Source organism: Ilyonectria robusta (genome assembly GCF_021365365.1).
Source record: "Ilyonectria robusta strain PMI_751 chromosome Unknown BGZ61scaffold_5, whole genome shotgun sequence".
Classification (NCBI taxonomy): domain Eukaryota; kingdom Fungi; phylum Ascomycota; class Sordariomycetes; order Hypocreales; family Nectriaceae; genus Ilyonectria; species Ilyonectria robusta.
The window spans coordinates 392687-417070 of record NW_025764439.1 but is presented as its reverse complement, the minus strand read 5'-3'; the positions used below and the strand labels follow the sequence as shown (position 1 = coordinate 417070).

The window sequence follows — 24384 nt, the reverse complement described above, 5'->3', positions numbered from 1 at the left end:
GAACTGATGGCAAGAGGGCCGACCATGCGTGCGTGGCACGGCGGTCGGCGGTAAGGGATTAAGGCTTTTTGTCGCCGTCTGTCACATTAGCCGAGCCTTCCCGATTATCGAAAAGGAGCAATAGATATTCAGCTCAGTCCAGCTCATAAGACGGACTTGCATGAGATTGGGGCGAGAGCACTTGGAGCGAGAGCACCCAGGCCCTAAAAAGAGCACCCACGCTGGCGAAGATGCCAGTTGAGTTTCCAAATCTATCCAGTCCCGCATTAACGAGGAGAACCGGTGCATTTTCTCCAACTCTGCCCCAACTATTTTTCAATAGCTCCCTAGTTGGCCATTTTGGATTGTGAAAATCAGAGTAGGTCTATGAACCTATGAAACGAACTTGGATAAACAATGCCATGGGTGCGTCACGGAATACCTATTCCGCTCCACCACTGAGGTTACGGCGATGGCTGTCTCCGAGACCGCCTGGTCTAAAGAGGTGAGGCGGATGTCTCAGAACGAATTTGCGCAACTTCCATGACGCTATTTTCTTACATCTACCACGAACGAGGCCTGGAAGCGGGCATGAGAAGGTTGGAAAAGGCCCGTTTGGCTCCGGATTGAATTGCCGTGCCCTTCAAGACGTCTCCCAATGGACGCCACAGCTTCGGGTTGACAACAAAGCAAAATGTCCATTTTGCCCGTCTCGATCACAATTAAAATACGCACAATGTCTGTACTATTCGCGTCCTACAAGCACCTCTTGCTGAGGGTCCGCAGCATGTGCAGGGCCGGGCGTCTGATGATTGGGCCTAGGGGACGGCATATTGAACAAGGGGTATGTAAATACCGCCGCTGGACTCTCGTCACAAATGGTTCTCTACTTTCCATCGTGTTGGAGAGAAGATTAGTTTAAGAAAGTTGTGTAAATTCAAGATAATCCCGTTTTACTAGTCCCCGACCCTGGGTCTTCGTCACTCTGTGCCCGGGAATGGCGCATTATGTATTCCAACGCAGTACAAAGGAAGTGGAGGAGAACAGCATGACGGGAGAATCAAACTTGGGGAATTAAGGGGTAATATAAAAATGCCCAGAGTATCGATCAAAGGACTAATAAAGTAGCCCGCAATCCATTTAGTGGCTTTCCGTTGTTAGTAGTCATACTAGGGCCAGACTTCATCTACGTTTTAAGCCATGCCAACAGATATTCCGTACACTGGTTGGTAATTGCCGTGTCGATTGATTACGGCCAGGGACGCCGGTGGGTAACACCGCCCGCCCAGCCAGCAGCCAACAGCCAGCCCGGTCTCAGCTTCCACCTATGAAGCACAAAGCCACATATGTCTCTGCTTCTCAGCCTTATGCGTACCACCTTCTCGATCAGCCTCGCCCGGGGAAACGGAATGTCTAGTCCGATGAGCGCTAACGGCTATAAAAATGGCCGAGACTGGCAGTTCTTCTACCTTGATCGCCTGACACCGTAGCACACACCTACCGTTCCCAATCATCAAAACATCGTCACTTAGTCGTCCAATCATCCTCACTTCATTACCCAAACATCCTCGCTCGATTGAGTATGGAAGATCAAGAGTTTCACGTCCTTTTCGTCCGCCATGCCGAGGCCACCTCCAACGTCGTTGCCCTGAACAACGAGAACGGCATCGACGTCCGAAACATGGATGATGAGGCATTCCGTCAATCCCTCCTTGACGTCGTCAAGATCGGAGGCGTCCATACGACGATCAAAATGGGCGAGTATCTTCCCGACTATATCACGAAATCCAGCGAGGAGTCTATCGAAAGATTCGTCCAGTCCGCCGTCTACGACCCATCCGAGAAGCTTGGCGTCTATCGCGTCTTCACCTCCATTCTGGTCACTGTTTTTGTAGTCGTAACAGATTTCAAAGAGTCGACCCCCATATTGGAGTCAAATTCATGACAGTGAGTGGGTTGGTTTGCCGTACAACTTTGGTCGGGTCTAATCATCAACCGACCTGTCTATTAGGGCCTGCTTTGAGCATTATGCATGTGAAGGTACGGCTGGAAGCCAATTCGTGCCGAACCTGAAATCATTTGCCCGATTTGATTCTCATAAACTCCCCCATCCTACCCTGACGAGAGCCTTTGTTTGCCAAACAAGCTTGCGTCCTGTCTATCTTCACGCCCAACTCATTCATTTCGGAGGTCCTCAGAAACTCGTTGGGCTTATTAGCATCACTCGCATCCAAACAGGCCTGTATCCAACTGCCTAGAAATTCCTTTGCCATAGGCGTCTCTTCGCGGACCGAGCTGGTCTCGCGTACACAACATCAAGACTGATGTAAGATAACAAATATACTTCCTCCCCAGAGAACGGACTTCGCTGCTCGAAACAATGGTTACAATACGAAAGCAATCGTGTACCTGTAGGAGATGTATGAAGATTTATCCCGTAGCGAAGCAGAAAATATAGTTGAAGTCGCTGCGCCCAGCCATAGAAAGATAAACATGAGCGACGTGGCGCATTCGAGACCATCGTATTTATGACCTGTGTATGGTTCATGAATTGAGCGAGGCTCATCGAGTCGGGAGGCAAACAGAATTGCGAGGCGAAGCCGGCCGGCGACGCGTCGAAGGCGACAGCAGTTTCTCGCGCTACTAATTATAGCAAGCGACGGCGGTGGAAGGAACCGAATGCCCAGTGATATTGACGATATATCTCCCTCTGAGTATTGCATCAGAGTGCCATCATCCTGCTCCTGCAATCATCGTCTAACTAGCGACGAAGTTGGAAGCGAATGTTGCCGGTCTTGCGTCGAAGTCTCGCAACGGTACCAGCGGCGCCGGATGTAGTGACGCTCAAGAATTTGAGCAGCGGATTTTGCACCTAGATATTCTGAAACTCCTCTTCAGGCGAAGGAAATCCATATCTGGTGATCTCTCATTGCATGACATAGCGTCCATGGGCTGATATCGGCGAGAGGCTGTCTCCACACATGCTCCAGAAGGACAAGGGTTTCTCTCATATTCCCAAGACCAATCGTATCCACCATTGTCTGAAGTCGAAGTCTCAAAATTTGTTGTATGTTTGGGTCGGTCGTGCAGCAGCCGATAACAGCCAGGGGCCAACAAAGACTAGTGTTGACTCTGACGGTAGCAGGTAGTTGGCCGAGCAAGACAACTGCATCGGCAACAGCAGAATCCATAAGAGCCTTGTGGGTACTACTTTCGGTTTGCTGATAGGATGTGCCCAGGATGGTCCACAGATATAAAAGAACTGCCTGCTTGAAAACCAGACCAGCGAGTCGGGCATGCGGGGTGACAGCAATGTCGGGGAAGTATGCTAGAGTTTGTGATTGCAGAAAGCCGAATGTGACGATGTTGTCTGGGGATGGAGAGGCTGGTTGTCCATCGACAGTTGCCATCATGCACTGGCCGAGGTGAAAGATTTGGGGGATGAGGACGAGTAGCTCAAGCCAGCACCCACAGAGTTGGCCAACGTACTTTCTTTCTACAAGACCTCTCGCCACATTCTCGATGTCGGGGCTGAGGAGGGATTGGGAGCTGTAGTGGGCGTCGATGGAAATCATACTGCAGGCCGCTATGTGCATATAGTACTCGACGAGGAAGTCGGGGAGGTCGTCGAACACTTCTGACTTGGGCCGCGTAAGCAGCATGGACAGTAGAGACTTGGACGCGGAGAGATGATCAAAGACAGTGCCATGGATATCACCTCGAGCAACCTGAGCAGGGTTAGCTAGGCTTGGCCACAATCACAAGACATGTCACTACAAACCTCGGTGAGGCACAAGATGAGACTTCCCACGGTCAGGACGAGGGTGTTTTCCTCCTTTCCTGAAACATATTCGCTCACGACGTTCCTAAACATGCGCAGCGAGTCTGTGTAGTACCGCTGGGCAATCTGATCAGTGGGCTCGCGCTCTGCCGATGCTTGGCGATGTGCTGCACTCTGGGCGAGGATGAGTTGCAACACGAGCGGGTCGGAGAAGCCAAGGGGGATCAGCTTGGCGATGAAGGGGTTGACGTCGGTTGAGCCATTTCCCATGCTATTCGCAGTGCGCTCAAGATAATAGCTGAGCAGCTCGTAGGAGTCATGGCCATGCTGCTGCGATAGCATGGGAATGGGCATGGGGATACCAACGCTCAAGAAGGGTTCGGGGTCGGTGTTGGATCCAGAGGCGATGGTGAGGGCCAAGGCATCGACCAGCTCCTGGTCGTATTCGACGGGAGGGGGGGCTACCGACATGGAGTCGGAGGAGGCGGCCGACGAGTGAGTGGACGCCGGTGATGGAGACGGTTGGCCGGACTCGTCGTCGGCCTCGGCCATGTCCGTGTCGTCGGAACCCGGGCCGGGAGTGGAGGAGTCGTCTCCGGGCATGTGGAGATGCGATGGAGTGACTAGGGGCGGCCCGGAAACGACTATGGTCGGCTCCGTGTCGGGCTCAGACCCCGGACCCAGGCCGATGTGATGCTGCCGGTGCCGGGGCTCCTGCTGCAGACGCTGCTGCGCATCCTGCTGTAGGCGTTGCTGGGCATCCTGGCGCTGATGTTGCTGTTGCTGTTGCTGCGGCTTAGAGCTCGTCGCGGTGGCAAAGGACGACTGGGGCGCGTTGACGCCAGAGCCGGTGGCCGCACCGTCCCGCTTCTGAGAGTTGGACGAATTGGAGGACTCGGTAGGCCAGTGACATTCGAGCTTGTTGCGCTTGCAGCCGCTGCATATGGGCTTCTCCTCGTTGCATTTCTTCTTACGGCGGCGGCAGGTGAAGCAGCCGGTGCGGCTCCTGATGATGGGCATCGGGCGCATCCTGCGCACGAAAGCACAGGTACAACAAGGCCGAGATCAAGCTGGCAGCGCGCATGCCCAGTGACGGGCGGGAACCGGAGGCGGCTGGACCAGACGTCGCGGGCCTTATGCTGCGACGCGGTTGGAGGCGAGCCAAGAACCACGCGCGATGAGGCCACGCGCGATGACGGGATATCGAGCGGAACCCACGGGGGGTCAGTCGACGGGTGGAGGTGATGACGGTGGGGGAACGAGCTCATCCGCCTTGAAGATGCTAGAGGGGAGATAAGTCGTGTGGAGAACTGGGCTGGAGGGCGACAGGGGTACTGCTTTGGCGCTAGCTCACTGTATGTAGGTACGTACTGCACTGCGAACGCATTGACTAACCCACCGCTTACTTGCTACCCTACACCCGAAGTAGCTGGGTCTTGGCCGGCGTCTGCGATACACCAAACGCCTTCTAACGCGGTTCTAGCACAACACACCACGCCCACTAAATACCTCGGGGACGAGTCGCAGGGCCATGTACCGGCAGGTAGCTCGATCCAGTTACCGGCATGTATGAACATCCCTTCCAATCTGCGGTGGAGCCGTGCACCCGGAGCCTATCGCCCAGGCGCTGCGACCTCCGCGCGGAGCTGCACGCACCACAGCTCTCTCGGGTGCGCGTCCGAAGCCGAAGGGCGGCAATCGACACTGCATTACTGTACTGGGTGGATCCGGCGTCCAGGGCCTTTTCACTTATTAGATCAATTGGCCTCTCTCCTCGAGCCTCACAGCTTGACGACCTTGTTGTGATCTCGCCTTTCTGCCGCCTGTCTTATCATGTTGACCTCACGAGCTCTCCGCCAAACCGGCCAGTCCCTCCGGGGCAAGGCGTCCCTCGCCAGCCAGGTCCAAGTGAGGTCGCTTGGCTCATACGCCGCCCATGCGAAGGTGAGAACGAAGTTCCGAGGCGTCATGAGGAATTGGTTACTGACACGGCGCACAGCTCCTGGGTGCTTCTCTCCAAGAGGGCGACCCCGAAATCCATGCCATTCTGAAGCGTGTACGTCAATCAATGTCTTGTCTCTGAGAGCATTGCCGCTGACCCCATGACAGGAAGAGAACCGGCAGAACCACTTCATCAACCTCATTCCCTCCGAAAACTTCACTTCCCGCTCCGTCCTTGATGCCCTCGGCAGTGTCATGCAGAACAAGTATTCTGAAGGCTACCCCGGCGCTCGCTACTACGGCGGAAACGAGCACATTGACGAAGCTGAGCGGCTCTGCCAGAAGCGAGCTCTCGAGGCATTCCGTCTCGACCCCGAGCAGTGGGGTGTTAACGTTCAGAGTGCGTGGTTGTTCGCCATTGATCCATTGCGCTGTACTGACTGTTCAATCCAGCTCTTTCCGGCTCACCAGCCAACCTCTGCGCCTACTCGGCGCTCCTCAACACTCATGACCGCATCATGGGTCTTGACCTCCCCCACGGCGGCCATCTCTCCCACGGCTACCAGCTCCCCCACAAGAAGATCTCCATGATCTCCAAGTACTTCGAGACGCTTCCCTACCGACTCTCCGAGGAGACTGGATTGATCGACTACGACAAGCTCCGCGAGAACGCCCTCCTCTACCGCCCCAAGATCATCATCGCCGGAACCTCTGCATACTCCCGCCTCATCGACTATGAGCGCATGCGCGCCATCGCAACCGAGACCGGCGCATACTTGCTGGCCGACATGGCGCACATCTCCGGCCTCGTCGCCGCCGGCACCATCCCCTCGCCGTTCGAGTACGCCGACGTGGTCACCACCACCACCCACAAGTCGCTCCGCGGCCCGCGAGGCGCCATGATCTTCTTCCGCAAGGGCGTCCGAAGCACCGACAAGAAGGGCAAGGAGATCATGTACGACCTCGAGGGCCCCATCAACGCGTCCGTGTTCCCCGGCCACCAAGGCGGCCCCCACAACCACACCATCACCGCCCTCGCCGTGGCTCTGCGCCAGGCCCAGTCCAGCGAGTTCAAGGAGTACCAGCAGGCGGTCCTGGCCAACGCGCAAGCCTTCGCAAGCCGCCTGGGAGACGGACTCGGCTACAGCTTGGTGTCTGGCGGCACAGACAACCACCTGGTTCTCGTCGACCTCAAGCCCAAGGGAATCGACGGCGCGCGAGTCGAGCGGGTGCTCGAGCTCTGCGGCGTGGCAAGCAACAAGAACACGGTGCCGGGAGACCGCTCGGCGCTGAAGCCGGGCGGTCTTCGACTCGGAACACCTGCCATGACGACCAGGGGCTTCTCGGCCGAGGACTTCAAGCGGGTGGCCGACATTGTCCACCGGGGAGTGCAGATCACCACCTCGGTCGACAAGCTGGCCAAGGAGGCAGCGCAGGCAAAGGGCGTTAAGAACCCCGGCACCGTCAAGGCCTTCCTGGAGCACCTTGGAGATGGAGCTGCGGTCCCGGAGATTGGTGCTCTCCGGAAGGAGGTGGAGGAGTGGGTTGGCGAGTTTCCCCAGCCGTGGCTCGAGTCTTGACTAGCTCTCGATAATTAATTCAATTGATACATGTTTTCAGCCTCCAATTGGTGTTTCTGACCCTCTCATTTGATCCAGCGTCTTGAATCAATTCTACCATCCCCCAAAGAACACGCCCATAGCATGTCATGTCATCGTCGCATGCATGTCATGACTAACTAGGTGCTTGCGGTGGGGGAGCTCCTCCGGTTCGCTCGGCCAAGCATGACAGTTCGGATGGTTCTGCCGGGCCACCGACCAGCTGATCGGAATCCGACTCTGGAACCCGGCGGGTACGTTGTACGTAAGAGCGAACCCTTGAGTCTGGGGATTGTCATGAGAGCTTCCCCGCAATAGCAAGCTACCCACGGTCGGGGTAAGGTTGCTATCAACAGCCGCAGCGCTCTGTTCAACTCGCTTGATCCATGTGTTCGTGAGGGGGGTCTGAAATCCACTGTACTTATCAGGGCTTGGAAGCTGAGTACCGTGTACTTCTTGCGCCGAGTGGATCTCGATAGTGGAACCGCGGTGATGCATCTGACTGGCTCATGCTTGCTGATCCCGGCGCGGCTTCAGTTATAATTGGCCAAGTCTCTGACTGCGAGCCCCGCCGATTACTGATGGAGCGGTTATGTGATCCCTCTCCATGTCTCCATGACATGTCGAGAGGGGCGGACCGCTTAGGCCACAGGTTGTCATGATAGCCATGATGCTCGCTCTGGCGCTCCGGGAATGACTCGGAACCAGACGCTGGGAAGACACGATAGCGCTTCGTAGCCACAGGCGGCTGATATGGCTCTCGTCGGGTTTTTAGCGCTCGGATTGAGTCTCAGGCGGATACGTGGCCGTGGTGGTTGGGCGCCCTTGCAGAGGATCCTCTGCCGGACTGAGACATAGACTCCAGCAGCAGATACCGTCGACCGTCCGGACGAAGCACCGAAGCACTCCATTCCATTTCCTTTGCTCCTCCTCGTCACTCCTCTGCGCTCTTCCTCCTCATTCAACCCCAAGCTGCCCAACCAGGATTAGCCATAACCAACACACAATCCCCGACTCTCTCATTCGCACATCACGCACATCAACATGTCTTCCCTCTTTGCACGACAGGCGTGGGCGGCTGTGTCCCGAACCAAGCCGTCATCTCTCCGAGCCCCCCTCAAGGCCGCACCTGCTGCATACTTGGCCGCCCAACGACGAGCATTTTCCATCTCGTCAATCTGTAAGCTTCAATTGTCGTCATATTTTGATCATTACTGATGTATCCGTGCCATTACAGGCCTGGAGAGGCGATTCACAAAGGAGCATGAGTGGCTGGAGTTGACGGGCGACAAAACCTGTAAGAAATCCCAATTGACAAAGCTCCTAGGCTCAGATTTACTAAACACCTGAATATAGACACAATTGGCCTTTCCAAGCATGCCGCCAACCAGCTGGGCGACGTGGTCTACGTTGAGCACCCCGCCGTGGGAGACTCGTTCGAGGCCGAGGAGCCATTTGGCACCGTCGAGTCCGTGAAGGCCGTCTCAGAGGTTTTCACCCCCATCGCCGGGAAAATCGTCGAGGTCAACGAGACCTTGAATGACTCACCCGAACTGGTGTCGGAGCAACCTGAGGAGGACGGGTGGCTCGTCAAGTTCGAGGCCGAGGACCTGAAGTCCTTTGATGAGTTGATGAACAGGGAGCAGTATGAGGAGTTTGTCAAGTCTGAGGAGCACTAGAGCGATGGCAAAAACGAGGAAAAGGAGTCTCCAGAGATATTTCTATGTAGCAGACCCGCGAATTTGACAAGCATTTTTTTCGTTCACACCAATTGCTCGTTTTTAGTGAGTCGTATACATGAGGTAACCGCAGGCGGATGCGTACCACGCGATTCAAGCCGAAGGTGAATCCTCTCGAAACGCGCCCGTAGACGCACAATCATCAATATGAAACGACCAAGATCATGAATTCCATGTAATCTAACTCTTTGGTGTATTCTAATCAAACTCTAGAATGGCTGTTGAAGTGTTGTTAAAACATCTTCGATATATGACCTTAAAAATGGACCGACATTATTAACACGATGAGGTTTAATGCTGCCACTCATCCCAACGCTTCCTTCCCAGTTTCCCACTTTATTTTTTTAGCAATATGCAAACTCCCTACAGGTCCTCGCTGCCCTCGACAGGCGGGCAGGTGCAGAACAGGTTGGTGTCACCAAATGCATCATCCACCCGTGCGACCGACGGCCACATCTTCCTCTCCTTGAGGTAGGGCAGCGGGTAAGCAGCCTCCTCACGCGAGTATGGTCGGTCCCACTCCTTCTCCGAGACGAGCAGGTCGTGTTGCGGGTGAGGGGCGTTCTTGAGGAGGTTGCCCTGTCGCGGCACCTTTCCAGACTCGATGTCTGCGATTTCTTGTCGGATCTGGATCAGGGCGTCGCAGAAGCGGTCGAGCTCGGCGCGAGACTCGGACTCGGTGGGCTCGATCATGAGGGTTCCCGACACGGGCCAGCTCATGGTGGGGGAGTGGAAGCCATAGTCTTGCAGACGCTTGGCGATGTCGGCCACCTCGACACCGGCCGTCTCCTTCAGGGGTCGCACATCGAGGATGAACTCGTGCGCACAACGTCCGTTGGCATTGGTGTAGGCCACCTTGTAGTGGGGCAGCAGGCGAGACATGATGTAGTTGGCGTTGAGCAGGGCCGCGCCGGTCTGCTGTGTGAGGCCAGCACCGCCCATCATCAAGATGTAGGTGTGGCTAATGGGGAGGATAGAGGCGCTGCCCCACGGCGCGGCGCTGATGGGCGCAACGGCAGTGTTCTTGCGCTCGGCGGTGCCCATTTGAGGATCGGTCTCGGGGTGGCCAGGGAGATAGGGAGCGAGGTGCTCCTTGACGCCAATGGGGCCGACTCCGGGGCCACCGCCGCCGTGGGGGATACAGAAGGTCTTGTGGAGGTTGAGATGGCACACATCAGCGCCAATGTCTCCGGGGCTGCAGAGGCCGATCTGGGCGTTGAGGTTGGCGCCGTCCATGTAGACCTGGCCGCCGTGCTCGTGGACAATGTCGCAGACCTGCTTGACCTCGGGCTCGAAGACGCCAAAGGTGCTGGGGTAGGTGATCATGATGGCGGCCAGCTCGTCGGCGTGCTTGGCACACTTGGCCTTCAAGTCGGCAATGTCCAGGTTTCCAGTCTTGGCGTCACACTTGATGGACACGACCTGCATGCCAGCCATGGCCGCGCTCGCGGGGTTGGTGCCGTGGGCGGAGACGGGGATCAGGCAGATCTTTCGGCGCTCGCCGCCGGGCTGGCTCTCGAGGTACTTCTTGATGACGCGGAGACCGGCGAACTCGCCCTGGGCGCCCGAGTTGGGCTGCAGGCTGACCTCGTCCATGCCGGTGATGGTGGACAGGTTCTTGCCGAGGGAGGTGATGAGGGACTTGTAACCTGAAGCCTGCTCAACAGGGGCGAAGGGGTGCATGTTGGACATGGAAGGGTCGGAAACGGCGAGCATCTCGGTCGTGGCGTTGAGCTTCATGGTGCAGGAGCCGAGCGGGATCATGGAATGCACCAGCGAGAGGTCCTTGTGCTGCAGGTGGTAGATGTATCGCAGGAGCTCCGTCTCGGAGTGGTACTGGTTGAAGACGGGCTGCTGGAGGAATGTGGTGTTGCGCTGGAGGCTGGACGGGATCTGGTTGTCCAGGAAGCCGGCCTCGCTGGTCTCGAGCGCGGCGTTGAACTTGGCCTCGGAGACTCCGAAGCACTTGACGAGGTTGGCGAGGCTCTCGAGGGAGACGCCCTCGTGCAGCGAAAAGCCGACCTTGTCCTCGCTGATGCGGCGCAGGTTGATGGACTGGAGCTGCGCCTGCTCGTGCGCGGCCGCGACGACGTCGGGAGAGGCCTGGAACGTGACGGTATCGAAGAGCACGGCGCCGTCCTCACGGACTCCCTCGGTGAAGAGCTTGAACTGGCCCTCCTTGAGAATCAGGTCCTGGGCGAGACGCGTCTTGCTCCAGATGTCCTGGGCAATCGCCTTCAGGCCCTCGGGGCCGTGGTAGACGGCGTAGAAGGCGCTCATGTTGGCCAGCAGCGCCTGGGCGGTGCAGATGTTGCTGGTGGCCTTCTCGCGGCGGATGTGCTGCTCGCGGGTCTGCAGCGCGAGACGCAGCGCGCGCTTGCCCAGGCGGTCCTTGGACACGCCGATGAGGCGGCCGGGGATCTTGCGCTTGTACTTGTCGGTGGTTGCGAAGAAGGCGGCGTGAGGGCCGCCGAAGCCCAGGGGAACGCCGAATCGCTGCGCGCTGCCGAGGGCGATGTCGGCGCCGAACTCGCCGGGCGCCTTGAGCATGGTGAGGGCCATGAGATCGGTGGCAACGCACACGAGTCCCTTTTGCTCGTGGACCACATCCGACAGGCGCTGGAAGTCGTGCACGCCGCCGTGCGTGTCGGGGTACTGGATGAGGGTTCCGATCAGGCTGCCCTTGGCCTCCTTGATCAGCTTGCAGTCGTCGGCCAGGACGTCGCCAATGACGATGTCGATGCCGAATCCCTCCGCGCGGGACTCGAGCACGGCGAGGGTCTGGGGATGGCAGTTCGCAGACACGACGAACGTCTTCTTGGCGCCCTTGGCTTGCACCTTGGACGGCGCGCTGGCGAGGGCAACCGTCATGGCCTCGGCGGCGGCGGTGGCCTCGTCCAGAACGGACGCATTGGCAATGTCCAGACCGGTCAGGTCAGTAACGAGGGTCTGGAAGTTGAGCAGAGACTCCAAGCGGCCCTGGCTGATCTCGGCCTGGTAGGGCGTGTAGCTGGTGTACCAGGCAGGGTTCTCCAGGATGTTGCGCTGGATGACCTGGGGCACGAGGGTTCCGTAGTATCCAGATCCAATGTAAGACTCAAACACGGTGTTCTTGCTGCCGAGCTCTCTCATCTTCTTCTGAATGAAGTGCTCAGGGCGGCCCTCGGCGGGTACGGGCACCTCAGAGCTGGCCTCGTCCCATTGCTCGACCAAGTCCAGGCCGGTCGTCTTCCTCCGGACCTGGGGAGGAATGGTCTGCGCGAGGAATTCCTCCATGGAGCTGGCAGGAGGGTCCAGCGACTTGAGCATCTCGTGCTGCACGCTGAGCTCGCTGCCAATGTGCCTCCGGGAGAAGAGCTCATGCTCGTTAATTTTCACGCTGCTCTGCGTCTCGGCAAAGCGCTGGGCCTTCTGGGCACTCGCATTGAGCGGTGTGTTCACAGAGAAGCATCGTCCCAGGCGGACGCTGTCGAAGCGACGGGCCTGGAGGGCGGATGCCGAAAACCGCGGTTGACGGCAGAGCCGCTGTGCAAGACGAGACGACGACAACATAATTGCTCGTCTGTGTTAGAACTCCCAGGGTGCTAGATCTCCCGTCGAAATCGGTCACTGAAGATCCGAGGTTAACATGACATGAGATGGGTGAGCATGGTCGCAGGCAGCGTACCTTGGAGGTGTGAGCGCGATAGCGGCTGTGAGAGGACAATCTCAGCGACCCTTGACAGGCGATGCCAGCAGAAGATGTGATAACAGGTAGAAACGCAATTGGAGGTGATTGTCGAAGGAGGGTTCAGTTTAAGCAACGAGCGGTCTGGGGAGCCTTGTGATTACGCCCGCAATTGGTGATAAGTAGGCTCACGGTTTGACGAGCCGCGGACTGCCCGATAGAAAACATTCCCCATGGCGCGCTCCCGGTGGCTCCCGTATATTCGTCATGACCGGTGTGCAGGCTCGGGCGATCTTGCCGGGCGCCAGTCATTCCCGTGGCTTATCGCCGCGGCTGCTTGCTCCGAAGCCAAGCTAAACATCATCGCGACAGTTCCCGCTTGTTCGCGGCTCGCGGCAGTGGGGCTGCGACTCTCGGAGGGCTTCCGCCGGCTCTCAGGGCGCCGCCGGGTTAGTAACCGCCCTGTGACCTAATGTCCACAGGTACCCACCAGGGCATTCTTTCGCCGGAGCTGCGCTATTACCCTATAGATTACCCTATAGAATGTAGAATCCTCAGTTGTTGACCGGATCCCATGTACTCTTCTGCCTTCAGAGTGTGCTTGAGGTCCGCATCACCTATTTTATGGTTGCGTATTGCATTAGTCCGGCATTGAACAAATCATGTCTCAATAGAACTCCGAGAATCCGGAGACCGCGTGTATATGCCCGCCCACGTGAAACCGTTACCGGCCATGGCTGGCCCATTTATGGCAACTCGCCTTCGCCCTGAGTTGGCCGTTACTCTTCACTCGCGGTTCATTTTTTATTGACAACAACATACTACGTGAAATAAATTCCTCATTCCAAAACCAACTATTCTGTCGCATCACACCCCCTCGGCAAAATGACTCGCAACCGTCGTCAGCCCTGGGCCACTACACCTCTGATTGAGTCCCCTCACCTTTCGAAGCTAGCGGGTTGGTAAGTGATGCCAAGCTATTCAGCTCTGTCTTGTTCCCAATCCAACCCATCCCTACTTGTAGACTTGGGGATCCCTTTTCTTGTCATAAATCTCGTTCCTTCCCAAGTTGAAAGACTGGATTTCTAAATCGCAGAAGCAGAATTCTCCTCAAACTCGACAACCTGCAACCATCCGGCTCTTTCAAGTCTAGGGGCATTGGCAACTACCTCCTCCGCCGCATCCAAGAGAGCGAAGCCGAAGGAAAAAACCCGCACTTCTACGCATCCTCTGGGGGTAATGCAGGCATTGCCTGCGTTGTTGCGGCCCGGTCCCTGGGCTACAATGCCTCGGTCGTGGTCCCAACTACAACTAGCCCGGCCTTGATCGCGCGACTGTATGCCGAAGGTGTCACCAAGGTCGTTCAACATGGCCAGAGCGTCATGGATGCCGACAAATACCTCAAGGCTGTGGTTCTGCCCGCTGACCCCGATGGTGTCTACGTGCCGCCGTTTGACCACCAAGATGTCTGGGATGGAAACTCCACAGTCATGCAAGAGATTGCGGTTCAGATGGAAGGCGAGAAGCCAGACGCCGTTGTCTGCAGTGTTGGTGGCGGCGGTCTCATGAACGGGGTCGTGCAGCAGCTTGATAAGCTTGGCTGGAGCGATGATGTCAAGGTGGTGGCAATGGAGACTGATGGCGCGGACTCACTCAACCGCTCCCTGCTCGCCAACGAGATTGTTACGCTCCCCAAGATCACGTCACAGGCACGAAGCCTGGGAGTAGCCACTGTCTCGAAGAAGACTTTTGAATACGCCCAGAGACCTCAGGTGGTTAGCGCCGTGCTCCCCGATGGCGAGGCGGCGCGTGGCTGTTTGATACTTGCTCGACACGAGCGCCTCATGGTCGAGCTCACCGCCGGTATCGCAATCGTGCTGTGCGAGAATCGCCAGCTGGACAAGCTGATCGGCCGGGAGCTCACCGGGGATTCCACGGTGGTGCTGTTGGTTTGCGGTGGCAATGACATCTCCGTAGAGATGCTCATGAAGTGGCAGGAACTGTATGGAGTTTGCTGAGAAAAAGCCACAAAGTGGAGTTGGATACTTTGATGATTTTACGAGCGTTGCGACAGGAGGAGCGATAAATTGCGAATGGAACCTGGATACCTGCCCTCCACCCAAGTATGGTCGTTGTACTTCGTAAATACAGGGATATGGTTTATGATTTTCGTTAATATGCACAACAAGTCTCCCTGGAAGCTGCAGGCACTCTAAATCCCATGACTCAATGAGGATTGATGCCTGGTTAACAGCAGCTGCAGCCCAGAATCGTCCTTGTAACGTTTCAATGCAGCAATTTTCCACTCATCCCATTCCAAGCCGTTATCTACCCCTACAGCGTCTCGAAGCCCTCGAAAGAGGCCCAGGAACCCGTCCCAGTCCGCGAGATCATATCCGCAGCAGAAAGCGAACCTATGCTGCAACCGACCATTCCAAACAAATTGGGCTAGATCTTGGCGGCTCTTTTCCTCAAGCAGGCGTGCAAAGACAACCTCGTCGTCGCCTAGGCTGTTCTTACCGCGGTAGAAGTCTGCAACCGGTAAGAAGCCGATAGGTGAGTTGAAGGCATGTGCAGGTGCCGCAGTGTGAGCCCACTCCCAATCGATAATGCCAGTGATGTTGAAATTCTCATCTACCAGAATATGATCTCCCTTGTCGTCTGCGTGCTTCAGATAGAATTTCTCGTCATTATGCACCGAAGCCAACACACGCGGGATCAAGTCCATGAGATACCGGTGGATTAAGTAGGCATCTACTGCTCGTTGGGAGTAGAGCTCCTCTCGAATAATTAAATCCAAAATGAGCCGGATTGAAGACGTGTGATACTCTTCTAGAGAAGAGAAGGGCCCAGCGGTGCGCATTTCGGATTGCCCAAAGTCGGTGAGTGATTCTCGAGCAAATGCGCCGACCTGGGATCCGCCAGGCTTATCGAGGGAGCCGAGAAGGTTAAAAGGGTATTTGTGAAGCTCCAAAAACGTATCTGCGAGTTGGTTCATAACTTTCTTCCTTTGTTGCTGAGTTGCAATAGACCATCTCAAAGACTTGCCCGCCAACTTCTCCATCAGAATAAAGCCAACTCCCACAGGATTGCCTGGGTGCTCAAGTGCAAAATCGTAAACTTTTGGAGCGGGAACTGTAGTCTGCTCTAGAAACATAAGGGTTGCAACCTCACTCTGGATGATGTAATCTCGCAGTGCTGCTGGAGGCGATGTAGCATTGAATCTGCGGATGCGAGCGATCCATGTAATCCCATCATCAAAACGAACTTCAATATGATAGTTCATACCTCCCATCACAGAACTTCGTGTGGATCTCTCATACTGAAGTGGGGGGACAGAGCAAGACACGCCTTGGCGTAAATGGCTGGCTCGAGCCTCAAGGGCGCGGGTATTAATCATCTCGATTAGTTTTGTGAGCTCACGCCCTTCAGCCTCCCGGGCCACAGGGTCGTAGGAGTCCGCATCCTGAAAGTTGACGAGTTAGTAATGAAGTGTGCCCAGTGAGGAATCAAACTAACCTCCCACCGGGGACAGCTGTGGAACTCATTTTGAAGATGCTTGGAGCATAGATGGCGGTTGCAGAGTACGCAATCGCCGAGAGTGCGGACAGCTGGTCTGCTGCAGCTCTCGAAATCACACGTCCACAAAGGCATTATCGAAAACTCTTCGCAGAGTGCCGCGAATGGGAGAAGAAGCTCTGCTAAAGTCACATAAATGCCGAGACGCCGGCCTTGTGGCAGACTCTGGGGCTAAATATGAGGCGTGACTGTTGCGCTTAGCTTTGTTGTGAATCCTGAATTAAGGGAGGAAATGGAGAGATGGTAGGGAGAAGACGCGAGGCCAGCGCGAAAGCTCCTACCCGTGTTGTTTCACTTAGCGCTGAAAGCCTGGCTCCGAGGTGCATTCCTTTGGATATAAGGATATCAGGATAACGGCATGTTTGTCTTAGAGGGGGTCAGATGACAGTATAACACCTCTCTAGAGAAAAGACGGGACGGCAGCGAAGATCAAGCACTAACATCATCAAAACAACGACTTTGAGTCTTGCCAAACGGAGAGGCCGGCTTGATTACGCATTTAGACCTGCGAGACTAAGAGACACCCACTGACCTCAACCCACGTATCCCCAACATGCATGCGCACTTGACCCAATCAATGACCCGAACATAACGCCTAATGTTACATTCTTTGAAAGACCCGAATGACCGGCTTTGTCGAGACCCAGGCTTTTTGCTGCTGCAGTCAACCATAAAGGGGCTGATCGCCCTAATATTTGCACTGTTCTTATTCATTACACTTACCCAAAATCCAAACGCGAACTTGACTTCAAATTAAACATTCTCCCCCCAACAAATTGCCGAATCCTTTGTATTCAACATGCCTTCTCCTGCTATTAGGTGTGTGAAGGACGGGTGTGAATCTTGGGCAGAGAGTGGCTCTCGGTACTGCACTGCGCGTATGTTCTGCCCACTTCTCGAAGTACCGCGAGCAAGATCAGCACTAACACATCTAGTTAACAGACAAGTAGACAGCAGCCACGCAAAGCATGTATAATCTAGGATTCATGTCTCGGTGTAGGAAGGGGAGGGGAAATAGTGGGAATGAGGGATTCATGATTCAAACAGATCTCCAGGATGATGCTCGCGCCTGAGTAGTCAGCTAAGCTGCCTAATTAAAGCTCATCCTCTCCCGCGGATATTTAAAGCTTACTAATAGCCGCGCTTCCTCTTCGTTTTCTGAAAATGGACGCTGTTGGGCAACTGGTTAGGGGATGTCGCGCGTGTCTTAAGAGCGACCTGACGTCTTTGATGAATATGTACACGGCTAGCAGGGTAGTATCTGGGGACGGTGGTTGGAGTATCGAGTTGTAAAATCGATTGTAGGCTCTTGTCTTCCAGTGACCCCATCGACTATCCTGGGAATATGTTAAAGTTGGGCTAACTTCGGGGTTGCAAGAAATACGCCGCACACATTTGATGTTTTTCTGGACGAATTGAGTGCAGGTATTTTCAGTCTCCGCTTCCTTATCCGCGAACTTTCAAGGGCCGCCTTGACACGTTGTGTGAGATGCTGGGAAATGCATGAATAAACTTTGAAAACTGTAAATTGGTGCCCTGGTTTGGCATCGCGGTTCGTGCATGCTGTGTGCTGATGAATGCGCCATTGTTCTCCTTGTTCACTTTTTTCCTGATTAGGATGTGCCGCGGCATGACCGCGGTGCGCGCCTCTGCGTGTTCATGTCCAGCACCTGGGCTGGATAATCGCGGGCTTTAGTATCGTCGCAGCAATAAAGATCTACTCGGGCGTCGACTATCACGATTGAACGAGTCTAGTCCTTTGGAAAGGTGGTGGTGTGACGTCGCAGTGGTTGCAATGCAAGATAGGCACCTCCGAAGAAGTGGGTAGACGTGCGGCGCTCCACGGATTAAACGGCGCGTTATCATGGAGAGCACGGTCCAGAACACGAGAAAGGCCTCTTGAGAGACTACCGGGTTTTTGGGAAATTGATCACATGAGCCAATACGGACATGAAGCCTCATCTTAGGGGTGGAGCCGCGTTTCGTCTCACCACGCAGCTGAAACCTGTTTGCGGTTCGGCCATGAGCGCGATGGGCTGGCTCGCAGGGCGACAGGGCTCCCTCGCAACAGCCGACCGGTCGGATAGGCGACGTCCAGGGCCTCTTATCTTGGCAAAGGCCGCAGGGCAGTCCATGCGTATCTCCAGACGTGGGCTGCAGTGTTTTCCAAGGGCATTTGGTAACAGTCGAGATAACTCCTTCGGTACAAAGGCCACCCCCTTTCCGGCAACGCGGAGCGCGGTCTCCAATTCAACCAGCGCGGCAAGGCTGTCTATTGGCCGCGTGTCACGGCCGAGCTAAACCTCTTGGTCACTTCCAGAACCCCCATCGTCGTTATCTAGGTCTTAGCCTCTTGACCAACCCCGGCTCCCCCGCGTTTTACCCCTACGGCCAAGCCAGCCACGAGGCTTGGGCCCAAGTTCAAGGCACTGTCATCCCACAGCTCCGTCATCAGTTGCCTCGTTGAGCTTGGATGCTATCTGTTAAGTTCGGCTCCTCCCCTTGCTTCTCTCGTGCCGGCTCCCTCGTTCTGCTCCCACTCTCCATGTCGGAAGCGAACGCCTCCCGCATGAACCCTTCAATTCATATCTTAAATTTATATTCCGTCTCTTCTGTGCAGCCCTACAAGCCTCTAGACCTCTCCGTCGACCCATAATCTCATTCTCTCTCGTCATCGAATCCACCGCTCTGCCCACCATGGCATCCACAGCCCCCGCCACCCAGGGGTACGCGAACCAGCTACCGAAGAGTCTCAGTATGATGAGTATTCTGGGCATGTCGTTTGCCATCATGGCCGTCCCGTATGGTCTCTCCACGACATTCTACATCACCCTGGTCAATGGCCAATCCGTCACCGTCCTCTGGGGATGGGTTCTGGTTTCATTGATCTCGCTCAGCATTGCCGCCTCTCTCGCCGAAATTTGCGCCGTTTATCCTACTGCTGGTGGAGTTTACTACTGGTCCGCGATGCTCAGCACCCCGGAATATGCACCAGTCGTTAGCTTCATTGATGGGTGGATGACTTTAGTTGGAAACTGGACTGTTACGCTCTCTATCAACTTTGGAGGCGCTCAATTGATTCTGAGTGCCATTACCATCTACAACGAAGATTTCGTGCCAAACGAGTGGCAGACGGTCCTCTGCTTCTGGGCTGTTACGTTGATTTGCGCGTTTGTCAATGCCTTTGGATCTCGGTATCTGGACTTGATCAACAAGGTTTGCATCTACTGGACTGCTGCGAGCGTCCTGATCATCCTCATCACCCTTTTGACCATGTCCGACAACAAGAGGTCTGCCGAATTCGTTTTCACCCATTATGATGCGTCTGCAAGTGGCTGGGCCAGCGGGTGGTCCTTCTTTGTTGGTCTTCTCCAAGGTATGTCACAAACCCTATCCTCCCGAAACGCACTTTCTAACTGATTTATAGCTGCCTACACTCTCACCGGTTACGGAATGGTCGCTACCATGTGTGAGGAAGTCCAAAACCCAGAGCGGGAGGTCCCCAGGGCCATGGTTCTGTCTGTCGCCGCCGCCGGCCTGACTGGCATCATCTATCTCATCCCCATCCTCTTCGTCCTCCCGGATATCAGCGACCTTCTTGCCCAGGGCCAGCCTATCGGCCTCCTCTTCAAGACTGCCACGGGATCCAAGGCCGGTGGCTTCGGTCTTCTCTTCTTGATTCTCGGCATCTGGTTCTTCGCTGGTGTTGGTTCCCTGACCGCCGCGTCCCGCTGCACATATGCATTCGCCCGTGATGGCGCCATCCCAGGCCACAAGCTCTGGGGCAAGGTCAACAAGAAGCTCGAAATGCCCATGTGGGGTCTTATCCTGTCCACTGTCGTTGACATGGCTCTCGGATGCATTTACTTCGGCTCGTCCGCGGCTTTCAACTCATTCACCGGCGTTGCCACCATCTGCCTCTCAACCTCCTACTGTGTGCCAGTTTTGGTCAGCCTGCTCCGTGGCCGAGAACCCGTGCGATCATCGCCGTACGCGTTGGGATGGCTCGGCCCCATTGTCAACTGGATCAGCATCATCTGGATCTGCATCGCCGTCATCATCTTCTGCATGCCTGTTTCTCTGCCCGTCACAGCGTCATCCATGAACTATGCCAGCGTCGTTTTCGCCGGTTTTGCGGCTATCAGCGCCATCTGGTACTTCGTGTACGCGCGGAAACACTTCAAGGGTCCTATTGTCGTCGACATGGGCTCAGAAGAGTACGTAACGGGCCCGGAGAGCAGCAATGCGGTCGAGAAAGGATCAGCTCTTCGTGAATCTTCTGCTGATGAAGGAACGAAGCAGTAGGGTTAAAACGACGTCTACCCCGGGGAGGCTTTTTGAAGAATAATTTGGTGCGGAATTTATTATATTCTATTTATCTTAGTTTTGCATACAATATGTCTTGCACGGTTGGTTCTCTTTAATTTGCTGTGAATGATTCGGCGTAGTTGAGGTGCCAATTTCGCCTTGTTCGCTCTACAGGGGGCGGCATTTCTATTTTATGCGTTTATTTAAACTCCACCAGACCGAATCGCCAACGGAAATGAGCCCTCCTAGTATTAGCCATGGATGGTGATAAGGGATATGTTCGTGCTTGGGGAATCTCAATTGGCGGAGTCATCAAACGACAAACCCCAGCTTCAGAACTTCGGGGACAAGGCTTGAACCCTTTGGGCACTCAACTGACTGTTTGTTGCCCTTCTCCTCTTCATTTAATCACTTGAGAGCATCATGCTAAAATTCTCACATCGACTGGAGCTTATCTTGGTCAAATGTGTGATTATTTACACTATTTACGACCTATCTCATATCGTATCGCTCCGGAACGACTGTGAAGTAATGCACCCGCTTAGACAATATCCTAGGCGCCTTTTCCCATGCCTGCCCTTTCTTAGGGCTGTATACATACATAAATAATACCCCCGAGTTATTTAACGCCGTTGAGTCAAGGAAAAATGTACCGCTTATGAGGAACCACCTGGTAGTGACTGGTACTTGAAAGGTGTGCTCCGGCGCAAGACCCGGTTGATGCCCCGCCGCAGGGTGAATCGGAAGTAATAGACAATGAAGAATCCAATGACCACTCCAAATAGAGCAAGTAAAAAGAGCTGGAAAGGCTCCATCCAGATTCCTCTCTCTGGCGCCTCGAGTAGTTCGATCTCATTCTCTTTTGTCTTGGAGAGGACTGCCGACATGGAAAGGACTTTGTCGTTCTTATCCAACGCTACAACTCGAATGAATTCGTCGGCCTCCTCTGGAATTTGCATCTTGGTCTCGAATTTCTTCTTGTCGCAAGTGCGATGGTCGCGGAAGTCGCTGCCCGATGGCTGTGGTGCGCTCTGAATCTTCCACTTGACGACCTCAGTCGCGCCGTTCCAGCTGACACACAGGGCACTCTGACTGGGCTTTATGGCAACGTCAGGGAGGGTCTTAGGGCGACCAACCCAAGGGTACTTGAAGGTGCGGTAGTTCTTGACCCACGCAAACAGATCGAGATGAATGGGACCGATGTGGGTTTCGCAGAGGACCTCGCCGTCGTGGGAGAACTCGGTAAACGCAGGGACATGACCCCAGCCAACGAGCACGTTGCTGTTGGGAAGGACTTGGACGGAGCCCTGAGAGATGGCGAGGACTTTGTAGGGCGAGACGTAGGCGTGGACGAGTGTCGCTGTCATGTCGTCCGTGTCGAGGGTGACCATGAGGCCGCGGCTGAACTTGGCCGTATTCTGGCGGCCATTGGAGCCGTTGTCAAAGACGGTTAATGTGGTGTTGTCGACCCAAGCGGCCTGGTGGTTCCAGGAGAAGTTGGTCGCGGCGCCTCCAGACAGATCTTCAAACGAATTGCGCTTGCCACCGAGTTGCCAGAGAACGCGACCGTCCTTGCCGCTGATGGCGGCGACAGCGCACATGTATCGCGAAGAGATGAGGTAGTCGCCGTTGGCATCTTTGTCGATGCTGTTGATGTGAAAGTAGTCAAAGGCGCTGCTTGGACTCTTCCCGGTCTTACCAATGGGGGCCATGGTTTCGCTGATAGGAAAGTGGTCGGAGGCTCGCCACTCAAAAATGAGCTCGTTCGTTTCTAGGTCGATTTCCTGGAAGATGCTGTCGAAGATCCAGCCTTCCTCGAAGCCGTACGCCGACATGTCGACCTTCTTTCTAAAGTAGATGGTCATGAGGGCGGTATCGTTATCGGTGATGCGAAACTCGTGAAGATCACCGGTGTAGGGACCGACGGGTGTGACCTTTTTGAACACTTCGTACGACTCGTCAAGCTGCGCAATGTGTCAGTTTGTGCACATTACAAATATCCTATTCGGGATTTGTTCCCCTCTCCCATTGGAGGAAAACTGATTGACAGAAGGTAGCAAATACTTACCATCAGATAGTAACCCTCGCCGAAGGTGCCATTGTCGGTGCCGTGCCAGAAGGTGATGTAGTCATTTCCTTTGAAGCTCTGCACTTTGAGATCCATTGCCTGACCCCAGAGCGTCTGCATCCATACCAGTTCGCCGGCATTGTCGAGCATTACCGGGCCGGGGGTCTCGACGTAGACGCCGCGCGGCTCGATAAAAATGTAACCATCGTCGCATCGCTCATCGGTGCGGACCAGCGCTGGCCGAGGCGACTGTGCGCCAAACGACTGGTAGCTTCTGTGCGGGAAAGAGCCGTAGTATCCCCAATCATACCATGATATAGAGGGATTGCCACTGCCGCGCGCTGTGAGATCAGATGCCGACGCCGCAGGGAGGGATACGAGGCTGTGTAAGAACAGAGCCAGTACCAACCGCAGCCAGCCCTGGCTCTGCAGTGGCGCTGTGTTGGTCTGCATGGGATTGGATGGCGAGCCCACACTGGGTCGCTAAATCGGGTTCGAGATCGGGGTGTAGTTCGGGTGTACGAAGCGACCATGTAAACGTCGATGTCGTTCGGAATGAAGTTGTCGTCTCTTTAGTTGACTTCTCCTAAAGGGAACCGGATGCAGGATGTCGAAGACAAGAGCGAGAATGAGAGTAATACTGCAGGAGGGAACGGGGAAGGGTGGCGTGTTGAGACCCTCAGCCAAGGAAGGAGGAGACGGCCGGGAAATGAACCGACAGAACAAGAAACAAGGTTAGTTACAATCACCTTTGTCTCGCTCTCGGGTATATTCTACGTCGTCTCGGTCGAATTAAAAGGTCGATGTGTTCCAGATCAGACGAGGTCAGGCTGAACATGAAAGCAAGAACAAGGGGAACCAGGGCTACGCCGAGTAGGCCACGCCGAGGAGACGACCTCTGCTTTATCAACCCCCCTCGACGCTTGATATCAGCGCCCACACTCGACGACATACTTGGAGATTCGTCTTGATCGGAGGTCGGAGGTCCACACATCCGACGACACAGCCGTGTGATGATGAGGACTCCATCATAATCCAAGGGTGGCTTCCCCGTTGAGCGACATACAGCGTGGAGAACGCGTAAAGAAGAAGCTTCGTACATAGTACGTACGTACCCCCACCCATCCATGGAGAGGTTCGCAAGGAATTATGGGGACTGAGGCCGGTTCTGCGGTGTGATTTGCAGCTGAATGGGACACCAGGGAGCCTGGGGAGATGGCGGTTCCTGGGCTGTTCCTCTGTACGCGGGTTGACGACCAATCGTGAAGCCATCTCAACGACGATCCCTGCCTTGGACAGTTGAGGGCCGATGTGGTGACGCCAGCAGCCAACGCTCAGGTCGCAGTGACATGAGCCACGCACCCCGAAACGCACGACTGTCCACCCACCGGCCAGGGAGGGCCAAGACGGACAGGCCCTTGAACGGGAATAGACGGGCGGAGGTCCCAGAGCCAAGGAACGCATCCGTTGGGGCCTGCGAGGCTAAGGGGCTTGGCTTCTCTCTCGGGCCCTTTGGCCATCTGTGAGCACGAGACAATTGACTACATTCTCCTAAGAGCGAGACCAGGAACCAAGAACGGCCACACCACTTCTGCGAACAAGGCGGCACGAGGCCGCTGAGTTATCGCCGGGAGTCTCCACATGGTTCAGAATGCCATGTCCTCTCCTCTCTACTGCCATGTCTTGAATCCCCCTCCTCGGGGTGGCGACGACGCCATGGCGGG

The 24384-nt window shown here is 55.3% G+C and overlaps 8 protein-coding genes across 8 annotated transcripts; 4 read left to right on the top strand and 4 right to left on the bottom strand.

The window, feature by feature from the left end:
- Positions 1 to 2873: 2873 nt before the first annotated feature.
- Positions 2874 to 4789, bottom strand: BGZ61DRAFT_529533 (fungal-specific transcription factor domain-containing protein; the record flags this gene model as incomplete). Its single annotated transcript, XM_046253416.1, has 2 exons — positions 2874 to 3707; positions 3761 to 4789. The coding sequence occupies 2 exons, from the start codon at positions 4787 to 4789 to the stop codon at positions 2874 to 2876; spliced, it is 1863 nt and encodes a 620-aa protein (XP_046107333.1).
- Positions 4790 to 5593: 804 nt separating this feature from the next.
- BGZ61DRAFT_346065 (serine hydroxymethyltransferase-domain-containing protein) lies at positions 5594 to 7281 on the top strand (the record flags this gene model as incomplete). Its single annotated transcript, XM_046239844.1, has 4 exons — positions 5594 to 5704; positions 5760 to 5816; positions 5870 to 6101; positions 6155 to 7281. 4 exons carry the CDS (start codon positions 5594 to 5596, stop codon positions 7279 to 7281), a joined length of 1527 nt encoding a protein of 508 aa, XP_046107332.1.
- Positions 7282 to 7994: 713 nt separating this feature from the next.
- On the top strand, positions 7995 to 9064 carry BGZ61DRAFT_414970 (glycine cleavage H-protein-domain-containing protein). Its single transcript, XM_046243340.1, has 3 exons — positions 7995 to 8479; positions 8537 to 8596; positions 8656 to 9064. Exons 1-3 carry the CDS (start codon positions 8344 to 8346, stop codon positions 8976 to 8978), a joined length of 519 nt encoding a protein of 172 aa, XP_046107331.1. The 5' UTR covers positions 7995 to 8343; the 3' UTR covers positions 8979 to 9064.
- On the bottom strand, positions 8995 to 13036 carry BGZ61DRAFT_385058 (glycine cleavage system P-protein-domain-containing protein). Its single transcript, XM_046242717.1, has 2 exons — positions 12706 to 13036; positions 8995 to 12647 (listed from the first exon to the last, which is right to left on the bottom strand). Exon 2 carries the CDS (start codon positions 12588 to 12590, stop codon positions 9402 to 9404), a length of 3189 nt encoding a protein of 1062 aa, XP_046107330.1. The 5' UTR covers positions 12591 to 12647; positions 12706 to 13036; the 3' UTR covers positions 8995 to 9401.
- Positions 13037 to 13590: 554 nt separating this feature from the next.
- On the top strand, positions 13591 to 14723 carry BGZ61DRAFT_346326 (tryptophan synthase beta subunit-like PLP-dependent enzyme; the record flags this gene model as incomplete). Its single annotated transcript, XM_046239864.1, has 2 exons — positions 13591 to 13667; positions 13805 to 14723. The coding sequence occupies 2 exons, from the start codon at positions 13591 to 13593 to the stop codon at positions 14721 to 14723; spliced, it is 996 nt and encodes a 331-aa protein (XP_046107329.1).
- A 194-nt stretch (positions 14724 to 14917) lies between these two features.
- BGZ61DRAFT_346408 (uncharacterized protein) lies at positions 14918 to 16359 on the bottom strand (the record flags this gene model as incomplete). The annotated part of the gene is made up of 2 exons (XM_046239876.1): positions 14918 to 16171; positions 16225 to 16359. The coding sequence occupies 2 exons, from the start codon at positions 16357 to 16359 to the stop codon at positions 14918 to 14920; spliced, it is 1389 nt and encodes a 462-aa protein (XP_046107328.1).
- Positions 16360 to 18981: 2622 nt separating this feature from the next.
- On the top strand, positions 18982 to 20589 carry BGZ61DRAFT_346708 (amino acid/polyamine transporter I; the record flags this gene model as incomplete). Its single annotated transcript, XM_046239906.1, has 2 exons — positions 18982 to 19660; positions 19712 to 20589. The coding sequence occupies 2 exons, from the start codon at positions 18982 to 18984 to the stop codon at positions 20587 to 20589; spliced, it is 1557 nt and encodes a 518-aa protein (XP_046107327.1).
- A 459-nt stretch (positions 20590 to 21048) lies between these two features.
- BGZ61DRAFT_414959 (ASST-domain-containing protein) lies at positions 21049 to 23514 on the bottom strand. Its single transcript, XM_046243339.1, has 2 exons — positions 22661 to 23514; positions 21049 to 22556 (listed from the first exon to the last, which is right to left on the bottom strand). Exons 1-2 carry the CDS (start codon positions 23111 to 23113, stop codon positions 21249 to 21251), a joined length of 1761 nt encoding a protein of 586 aa, XP_046107326.1. The 5' UTR covers positions 23114 to 23514; the 3' UTR covers positions 21049 to 21248.
- Positions 23515 to 24384: the final 870 nt, after the last annotated feature.

What these genes read in the sequence shown, in the direction of transcription:
- BGZ61DRAFT_414970 (XM_046243340.1), top strand. Translation starts at nt 8,344, where the DNA reads ATGTCTTCCCTCTTTGCACGACAGGCGTGGGCGGCTGTGTCCCGAACC. An exon ending in ATTTTCCATCTCGTCAATCT is followed by an intron (nt 8,480 to 8,536) that starts GTAAGCTTCAAT and finishes GTGCCATTACAG; the next exon opens with GCCTGGAGAGGCGATTCACA. An exon ending in GTTGACGGGCGACAAAACCT is followed by an intron (nt 8,597 to 8,655) that starts GTAAGAAATCCC and finishes ACCTGAATATAG; the next exon opens with ACACAATTGGCCTTTCCAAG.
- BGZ61DRAFT_385058 (XM_046242717.1), bottom strand. Translation starts at nt 12,590, where the DNA reads ATGTTGTCGTCGTCTCGTCTTGCACAGCGGCTCTGCCGTCAACCGCGG.
- BGZ61DRAFT_414959 (XM_046243339.1), bottom strand. Translation starts at nt 23,113, where the DNA reads ATGCAGACCAACACAGCGCCACTGCAGAGCCAGGGCTGGCTGCGGTTG. An exon ending in GCGAGGGTTACTATCTGATG is followed by an intron (nt 22,557 to 22,660) that starts GTAAGTATTTGC and finishes CACATTGCGCAG; the next exon opens with CTTGACGAGTCGTACGAAGT.